The sequence below is a fragment of the Protomyctophum parallelum genome (genome assembly GCF_964188405.1).
Source record: "Protomyctophum parallelum genome assembly, chromosome: 17".
Lineage (NCBI taxonomy): Eukaryota > Metazoa > Chordata > Actinopteri > Myctophiformes > Myctophidae > Protomyctophum > Protomyctophum parallelum.
The window spans coordinates 32,178,601-32,188,396 of NC_139719.1; the positions used below are offsets into that span (position 1 = coordinate 32,178,601).

The 9,796-nt window shown below is 40.0% G+C and overlaps 1 protein-coding gene across 2 annotated transcripts; it reads right to left on the reverse strand.

Moving 5' to 3' along the window:
* Positions 1-2,216: 2,216 nt before the first annotated feature.
* Positions 2,217-8,947, reverse strand: LOC310875073 (tripartite motif-containing protein 16-like protein). Of its 2 annotated transcripts, XM_083788121.1 has the most exons (5): positions 8,766-8,947; positions 7,493-7,534; positions 7,341-7,403; positions 7,117-7,256; positions 2,217-3,380 (listed from the first exon to the last, which is right to left on the reverse strand). In XM_083788121.1, exons 1-5 carry the CDS (start codon positions 8,812-8,814, stop codon positions 2,940-2,942), a joined length of 735 nt encoding a protein of 244 aa, XP_083644247.1. In that variant the 5' UTR covers positions 8,815-8,947; the 3' UTR covers positions 2,217-2,939. The 2 variants fall into 2 exon arrangements, with proteins under 2 accessions (XP_083644247.1, XP_083644246.1); XM_083788120.1 differs by lacking the exon at positions 8,766-8,947 and having other exon boundaries at positions 7,493-7,638.
* Positions 8,948-9,796: the final 849 nt, after the last annotated feature.

Consider the following 9,796-nt stretch of genomic DNA (forward strand, 5'->3'; position numbering starts at 1 on the left):
GTAGCCAAACAGTTAAAAACTAAATCAGCCTTTACATGGCCATTGTCTCAACATCAGGGACAAATAAACTGTTGCCACATGAGACAGGTTGGTAGCCACAACAAGTCTTGTGTCAACTATTATGGCATGTGCACTCACTGTACTGTAATGCATAGTTGGCAGTGCCAGAGACATAGCAAAGCTGTGAGACTGATGTCGCATTTGGGGAATAGGGCACGTACGGGGTCAGTGATGGATGGATGGAAGCCTAAGCAGGAGGTAAGGAAGGAAGGAAAAATGAAAATAAAAGAAAAAGATAAATAAACTGGGCTCTGGAGTAGGAATGAGACACAGAGAAAGAGAAGAAGGGAGAGTGGGAGACAGACAAAGTGAGAAGGAGAAATGGCAACAGATGCAGACGCAGTCACTTTTATAGGTTACATAAGGAAGTGGAGAGGACGGGCCCCCGTTGTGCATGTGGGCCAGTTGTTCCAGTACATGACAAGTAAACCTACTGGGGCCAATAGAGTAAGAACAAATGCGTTATAAAGTGAATGAATAGTATGAATATTATCAGGGGAACAAATTAAACGGCTGGAATGTGAAACAAGGCAGTGGACCCGAGACATGGAGCTGTGTAAGCATACTGAACATGATAACTATAGGGGGCGAAGACAGCGAGCTCATTTCTCAAAACTACTGCCATCTTTTCACTTCCACAATGCATATTCACATGTATCGGCAAACATCAAAGTGGGAAACCTTGATATGCTTATACAGTATGAGTTGCTGACAGAGGGATATTTGGTACACATGATCGTAATGCGCCACAGAGGTGTATTTTCCACATTTATTGTGTCCCAAGTACAGTACACTAAAGACCATGTGATGTGGGCCTTTGAAGTACCCCCTCTCCCCCCAGTTCCTGCCATTTAGCCATTTATATGCAGCACTACAAGTGGAGATATGTCATGCCACATGTATGAGCTATATGGCTTATACTGGTGGCCTCATGAAGTGAGCTTAGAGTTACCGCTCACATGCCTAGCATAAGCTCATTCACACACACATGCAGGCCACTTGAGCTCTCTGCACGATTATTCTTGGATCATGGTTTCCAATTTTGTTTCGCTTTGCCAACGATTGATGTTTATACCTGTCATATGGGTTCAACTTTGGATATCACATTTAGTTGACTGTACATTCTCACTAATACCAACAAGCGCATGAATCATGCCTGGGTCTACAGTGTGCTATGAGACCATTAGGATGTGTTGGTGGGGATATCCGTTGGTGATAATTATATTCACTTCGTAATTATTTACGATATGGCGGACATGTTAGTGCAATGCACACCATTCAGTGTACTTGCAAAAGAAAGATAGGAGTCAATCAAAAAGTGGAAATGTAATACATTTCAAACGCATCAGAAATGTACACAGCCTACTATAATAATGCGTTACCGAATGTTGTAAATGTTGGTAAAAAACAGTATACAAAGCAAAATAAAATAAATCACAACCAAAATGTGTTCACTTATTTAAAAAGAAATGTATAAAACATGCTCTGTCTACCTCTCGCACGCACACACACACACACACACACACACACACACACACACACACACACACACACACACTTAAATTGCAGTATTTGCACCAATGCTGCTTTTGTTGCGTGCTATGTGTTTGAGTGATAGATGCATGTATGGCCTCTAGAACTGTCTATGTTCTTATGTTTGTGGCTCTGCCCCACTTTTAGTTCCAGTAAAGCTCATGCTGGACGTGTTAAGTCAGTGTGAATTGGGCCCCACCTGTCAAAGTAGAAAATTGATCTGTATATTCTAGGTTACGGCCTCTCAAATATCCCACTGATCCTTATGAACCCAGTAGGAAGGTGATTCTCACCTCTTCCAACCTGCAACATTGTTACATATCAAACGGTGCAAAGACTCAACACTCGCAACCTTGCCAGCGCACAATGACTTTGACCCATTGGGTGATTGGTGATACAAAATGGCTGTCAGTGATAAGGAGTGAGCTTCTTCCAGTTGCCATTCGCATTGTAACAGATCAAAGTATATTGTTAACACAAAGACCACAAACTTTATTTCAGAACATAACGAACGCCCCAACAGGCTTACGCAACAAAATAATTAATACAAATAAACTTGCACCACACTTTTAGAATAATCCAATCCACTTTATTTATATAGCACATTTTACAACTCAGCGTTTTTCAAAGTGCTGTACAGAAAAATCTAAACAAAATACACTGTAGCTAAAACACAAAACAACAGCAAGAACACAGTAAAAAAAAGTGAAAAAACGGAGACACATCACTGAAGAATACAAGACACAGCAGCGTCAGCTGACAGTGAAACAAAATATGGTTAAGACGAATATAAAAATAGGTCTTCACTGAATCAGTTGTCGTAAAGATGAATAAACCGTACTCGTGGTCATACGGTAGTGTATACAAGGGTGCATTTTCACTCCTTTCAGCTGAAGTCAAAGGGGCTTAATAAGGAACTGGCACTTCATTTGCAGCTACCACCTGTCTAAACCTGTCAGCTTCCTGTTAAGCAGACATGCCACTGCTGTGCTTTTCAAATGTTTTGTGCCTGACAATATTGGCACACCGATATGGGCATGTCAACATCTCAAGGCACACTTATATCCATAGTGAAAAATTAAAATAGCCGATCTACAAGTTCACAACGTGTCACATCGCGACACGTTGTGAGCTTTAGAAGTGGTATCTTTTGAAAATGTGTAGGAATAACAATAATTATTATTTTGAGTTGAAAGTGGTAAAGTAGAATTTGCCTTTGTATTTTGAAAGTACTGATATTTTTTCTTTAAAAAATCATAACCGTTTGTAAAGTTATATATAGTTATATATATATATATATATATAATATTATATATATATTGCAATAATGTGTGGTCGTCACAAAATCACAAGGCACCACTGGCAACACCACAGTCACTCTCTGGTCTCAGTAACACACTCTCAGACATGATCCCAATCCAGAACCCTGGGAGAAGCTTTCGCGAAATAGTCGACTGCATCCTGTGCAACAGCGTAACCTCCCTTTCGGCCCCCTCACCATTCACAGTATAGAAACATATAATTCCTGCAGGCTGGTCAACATATAGTCCGAGGGTGGTGCTATAGGGGACATCCAGGATGTCAGTGTTCTGCCCGTCATACCAGATTTGGTAGCGGTTTCCATCCCAACACAAACCCCAGGACTCGTCGTTCTCTCCCAGGCCAACGGGGGAACCGGAGTTGGCTCTCCGGCCGGAATCTGCGTATGTGATGCCAACTACCACCCATCCGGATATTTTCACCTCAAAGTACGCCCTCATGTTCCAAATTCCTTCTTTGCATACCACCTTAGAAGACAAAACAAAGACAAAACGATTTAAGTCACTTCACATTATTGTGTTTCAGAAGGGGGTATAATGTTCATTTCAGTGTACATTGTTTGTTTTCTTTTTGCCTTTTTTTGGATAAGAAACACTTTAGAATAACTATCCGTTATAACTAGTTAATAAATCATTCATAAAGCATTAGTTAAAGAGTTATCAATGTCTTGTTAAATATTTGTTAACGGTTAGTTAAGGAGTTATATAACCATGCCTGGTAGTTATCCCAAACTATTAGTGAACTTATCAACTGCATGCTAATCATTTATAACCGTTATAAATATTTAATGATTATGAACAAGTCATTAGTAAATAACTTACTAATGGCTAGTTAAGCATTTGTCAATAGTTCATATATTATTCAGACGTTATTATTAAAGTTGCAACAATTCCTCATTTACTCATGTTAATAAATGAGCAGTTGTCGCAACTTTAGAATAACTTCCCAAAATACTGAAATTAACTAGTAACAGATACTTAACTCATGTTAGTAAATGAGGAATAGTTTCAAGTTCAGAATAACGTCCCAATAGCATATATTAACTATTAACAAATACGTAACTCATGTTGGTAAATGAGGAATGGTTGCAACATATACCTAACTTACCTTTTACAGATCGGAAATGGGTGGTTCAGAAATTACTTTTGGAAATAATATCACTTTTTTGTATCTCAACTTTGTTCCACCCATTATCTTTTCTGGATGCTATATTTTACAAAAGAAATACCACAGTTGAAAAGGGGAACATTTTCTTTTTTTTATTCAATATATCAATAAAGAGGTGCAAAAGCCGTAGGCTACGTAATTATGCCACAGGCATTTCTGATGAGCATTACTTAGCTACACAGAACAGAACACAATGAACCCTCGCATGGCATACACTCGTACAACTGGAATAAAACAATACTGAGAAAAAACTGAGACCGACCAGATCTGTACACAAGATGTCTTTGCCAAAGATGGCAGATGTACAAGCTCACAGCAAGACACATTGCGATGTGCTGTGAGCTTGGAGATCTGTTTCCACCAGGCCGAAGGCATGGGGAGAGAGTATGTTTTGCACTCCGTCCGTGTGTGAGTCCATGTGTCTGTCTGTGTACAGCTAATCTCCGGCACCGTTAACCCACTCCCTGGATGCCAACGATGAACCTCTGCCCAAACATTTCCAGAACGGCCTGTTATAGCGCCACCTTTGAAAAACATTTTTTTATATTACTCCTCCGGATTCTGTCCAAAAATCCACATTAATTGGCATTAAAAGTTTGCAGGATTGGCCCGTTTTGAACAAAAAGCCTCAAATCATGAACACAGCGTGCAATTTACGCGAAATATTAGGCTGAGGAATATATCCCACCCTTTTCACATTGGCCTGTTATAGCGCAACCAACAGGTGGATTTTTGCAAAACACATTTTTGGAACAAAATGCATCAAATCATCCAATTGCCATCCAAGGCAAGAAGAAATGGCACCCTTTTCACATTGGCCTATTATAGCACCACCAGGAGGCCACATCCTGACCTGCCCTGGTGGAGACCTGTGCCCGAGGGGCACTTTATCTAGTTGTTACTGCAGAGAACGTAACAGTGGTAAATTAATCGTCTACTCTAGCCTGCCAGAAACGTATACGTGATCCAGGAGTTTATATTCTTTAATCCATGTTTTGATCCGATCGTATCGTTAGCCACCGTTCGTTAGCACAACAGTCCATGTGGGATAGTGGCCGCGGTCATTTTGAAGATGTGTGCGCATTCACTGGTCCGTGTTCAAATGCCTGTGTGTATCTCCAAATCGGCGCAATGAATGTCGTTTCCTGGTGAGAACAAGGTTTTTCAGCGGCCGACAGCAGGTGCTGTGATACTCGTGGTCGGGTTTTTTCTGCACCGAGCGAGAGAGCAACAACCGGTCAAGACACACCACACAGCATTTTGTCATTATAACCAGATATTTGGCTCTTCAAAATAAGTGTTACGCACGATAAAACCTTGGCAATGCGCGATTTAATGCTGGCGGCAATACTCTGAGTGTTTGAAGAAGATTTAGCTAAGATTTGAAGATTTAGCTAAGTTTGAGAAGTGTTTTGAGTCAAAAACGAACTTTGTGACAATTGAAGACAATCAAAGGAAGAATTTTCTGGAAAAGTTTGGACAAGATGGATTCCTCTCCATGTCTGTAGAAGTGGAAAGGCCTATTCATAGTCTGGATTTTCGGTGGTAAGGTGACCACCGCTCCGGTGGTGAGCTGACCACCGGAGCTGAAATAACGTTGAGCGGTGGTGAGTAAAAACAGAGAGAAGGGCTGGAGCGGTGGTTTGCTCTTCACCGCGGCTCGTGACGTCATGTTGTAGTTCGGTGGTCACCCCACCACCGTAAAACCAGACTATGTATGAGCCTGAAGACAGCACACACATATGACACCAGATGGTGAGGATTGAAGGTTGAACTGAACTGAATTCATTATAAGAGCCACACACATTTTTGAACATCGCAATGTTACGGCTTTTGCATTTCTTTATTGATATATTGAATAAAAAGAAAATGTTCCCCGTTTCATCTGTGGCATTTCTTTTGTAAAATATAGCATCCAGAAAAGCTAATGGGTGGAACAAGGTTGATACAAAAAAGTAATATTAAAAAGTAATTTCTGTACCACCCATTTCCGATCCGTAAAAGGTATACGTTGCAACTATTCCTCAAGTATTTGTTAATACCAGTACCAAATACTATTGGGACGTTATTCTAAAGTTGCAACTATTCCTCATTTACTAGCATGAACTTTATTTGTTACTAGTTAATATAGGCCTATGCTATTGGGACGTTATACTAATTGTGACAACGGCTCATTTATTAACATGAGTAAATGAGGAATTGTTGCAACTTTATAATAATGTCCGAATAACATATATTAACTATTAATAAATGCTTAACTAGCCATTAGTAAATCACTTACTTACTGTTCATAATCATTTACATTTTTTTTAACTAATCATCTGTGCAAGACCCACAGAACGAATGCACTGACATTGACAATGTCTACAACAGTACTGCCAGGTAAACAAAGAAGCCAACACTTTTTACAGCACACCATTAAATCAAAAATGTAAAGTTTGGAAGATGTGGGGCAATGAGGACACTGTGAATGCTGCATAGTTCAACAAATTCAAAGCATGTGCCATACCTTGGTGATAAACTTTAATGTCTAGTTTATACTTGGTTGAGTGCAGGTGTCACTCAAACACGCACCTCAGTGCTATTCTCAAATAGCAGACTTGTGTGATTTATCTGCTATTTCTGCTAGATCAGATTCCGGCTGCCATTTTTGGTGCACAACACCGGCAGGCAACAAAGTAAAAATATGGCAGATATACCTCCAAGCCAAACACACGCTCAACACAACATAAATTATACACTGCATTGGCAAAACTTAATTAATAGGAAGGCAGTGTCACTTGCCAAAAATAACATATCTACAAGGCAAGCTAAAATGTAGATCCACACTTTTTTGACAAGGGACAGCTTTGTGCTATTGAGAATAAAAATTAAGTAATATATTGATATCACTAGCTATATTCTACTGTCTACTGACAGTATGTATCCTACTGGATTGGATACAGTTTACTATGCACTCACTGAACATAGTGCACACTGTTTACTAGTTAATCCACCTTTTCAGTTTGCCATTACATTTATTTATATTTACGTTACCTGTGGTGAGTACTCATATCTGCCTGGTCCGTCCAGAACTGGGCAAACTTCCTCCTTTTTACGAGAGACCTTGGACCCAGCATCTGATATCCACAGCATCTTATTGGCTGTTTTATCATCCAAAGTCAGGTTAATCCAGTCTGGAGTGCAAAATGAAACAAGATTGTTTTAACTTACTGCCAGATATGAGGATAAAAATATATATATTATTCAGCTGTTCTTACGCGGCAACAGCTCAGTTCTGTTGGTTGGCTCTGGGATGCCGGGTATGTAAACAGGGGCTTTTTCTGAAAAGACAGGACATTGTTTATGTGACGTTTGCTGTATTACAAATAGAGTGCTCTGCTTATGACATTCTATCAAGTTAGTACAGTACCTTCTTGTTTAATTTCCTTTTTGGCTCTTGTGGATTTCTTTACTAGAAAGACAAAGGGGAGGAAGGTGAATATTATTAAAAGGCTATACAACGGATTTGTTTTGAGAGGCAGGTCCATCTGTAGAGTCATGATTCCATTATTATATCATTTAACTTATTTCCCAAAAAATTAAAACATATACAAATGCCTACTGACAGAGGGCACAAGACATTTGGAGATGATTAGTCCAGTGGTTTGAGAGAGTGACTATGGTCTAGCCCAGTCTGTGACCATCCTCTCAGCTATAGCTCTGGGACTCAGTCACATAATGGTTGATACCATTGTATCAAAACGGTATAGGTCCTGGTCTCATGGAGGTGCCTCCATGTTAAATGCATCTCCATGTCAAATTTGGTGCAGGGCTGCAGAACTACAGACATCTATGTAGGACATTTACAGTTTTGTAAATGAAAAGTAAAAACTTTTACCGTTTTGCCCCTCTCAGCCGGGTCAATCCCGGAGCTACAGAGGAGGGTGTGGTCACAGATGGAGCTAATAGCGGGCTAGCCTCATGCAGAACCATGCCATTAAACAAACAGACATACTGCTCAGGGTACATGGTCAAGGAATTAAGATTGTTAAGAAAGTACAAAGTAACCAATATAACAAGTAGACATTCAAACTAGCGTCTATTTCTATAAAACACTTACTGTACTGTTGGGATACAGCCCATGCAGTTTACTGTCTTCTGTATTTGATAATTTTGACAAGTTTTATGGCTTATTCCTTAAAACACTCATTTGTTGTGCAGAAATCTTTAAAAAAAAGTAAGTAAGTAAGTAAAAAATAGTCTATAGACATTTCTTTATCCAGATGTAACATCCACATTCAGCAGGACACTGCCACAAGAGTGGTCATTGGTCTTATGTCAATGTTACTCTTATAGGCCTATATGGTAATTGGTAACAATGCTAATTGCCAACTCTGTCAATAAATTAGCAAGCAAACACCACGTGAATAAGATCTGTTGAAATGAATTGGAACCACAGAGGAGAGCTGAGGAATAATGCCAAACGCACAAGGAATCTTTTTCTGGCTCACGCTGCCAGTTTCTCTGTCACTAGTGTATTAACAGATTCAAACAGATAACCCTCGACTGGATTTCAACCAATAGCATGGGCAAACCCAGCAATGGATGTTTTGACCAACCTCAGTGATGGAAAGAGCATAAGAACAGTTTCGAAATAACAGGAACATATTAAAATGTTGTGATGCTTTAGAAAGGTATCCTACCTGGTTTATCTGTCCCCGTCATGATATTTGTGGCTATGGGTCCAGGCATCTTGAGGCTGTGGTAAGTGTGCCTGTGCACTTCAGGGATGTTAAAAATTTGAGATTCTCCACAGTATCACCCTTGACTCGTCTCTTATACCCTTAAGATGAGATGGGCGGGGTCGCGTTGGCCTTGAACTTCCCCTGTACAGTGGGTGAAGTCATTCCATGGGGATTTCTCTACAGGGGATCTGGAGTTTGACATACAGATAGGAGTGGTACTAATATGGACACTTGAAACTCCTGTAACATTAGGAGTCCGTTCAGAAAAGCAAAAGCAAGGACGACTGCAATCTTCCCTGGAATGTGGGGTTCAGGGCCTTAGCTTCCCCATATTGTCAACGCCAGAGGAGTAGGCCGGGGCGACAGAAACGGAGCCACACAACATATAGGGGGTTGACCCAAGCCAAATAAAGACCTACAGAATGTGATGCAGAACCTGATAAGTCACACTGTGACCTAAATACGTCTTTCAACTGATGAATGAGTAATTCTAACATTCCTCAACACAGTTGTCTATAGGTCTACATTTGATGATGGACAAGACACAAACAGGAACAGCAGAAAATGGGATACATAATAAACCATACAGCATTTTGGTTAGAAGCAAGGAATGTTTGGAAAAATCTTTCACAAGCAGTTCAACGAGGACAAATGTGTAATGACAGTTTTGAGGAATCTGCCACTTCACTCACCATTACCAGTACATTATGGGAGCTCATTCATTCTGCAATTTGGAGTAAGGATGACCATGTGGATGGATTGGAGGCGTGATGCTATAGGGACTAAGGTGATTGGCCAATGGACACATCTTTCTGAATGCTACAAACTTTGCCAGGAGGTAAGTCTTGTCTAAATGGATTTGTCATTAAATTATATTAGTTAAAGCCTTGCCACATTGCAATAAAGATAATAAATTATCCGTTCTACAAACATTGTCTACCATCACTGTTTATCATTAATTGAACCAACAAAAACAAAGCAACCGATAA

What these genes read in the sequence shown, in the direction of transcription:
- LOC310875073 (XM_083788120.1), bottom strand. Translation starts at nt 7,622, where the DNA reads ATGACTCTACAGATGGACCTGCCTCTCAAAACAAATCCGTTGTATAGC. An exon ending in CAGAACTGAGCTGTTGCCGC is followed by an intron (nt 7,257 to 7,340) that starts GTAAGAACAGCT and finishes TTTGCACTCCAG; the next exon opens with ACTGGATTAACCTGACTTTG. An exon ending in GATATGAGTACTCACCACAG is followed by an intron (nt 3,381 to 7,116) that starts GTAACGTAAATA and finishes TTGTCTTCTAAG; the next exon opens with GTGGTATGCAAAGAAGGAAT.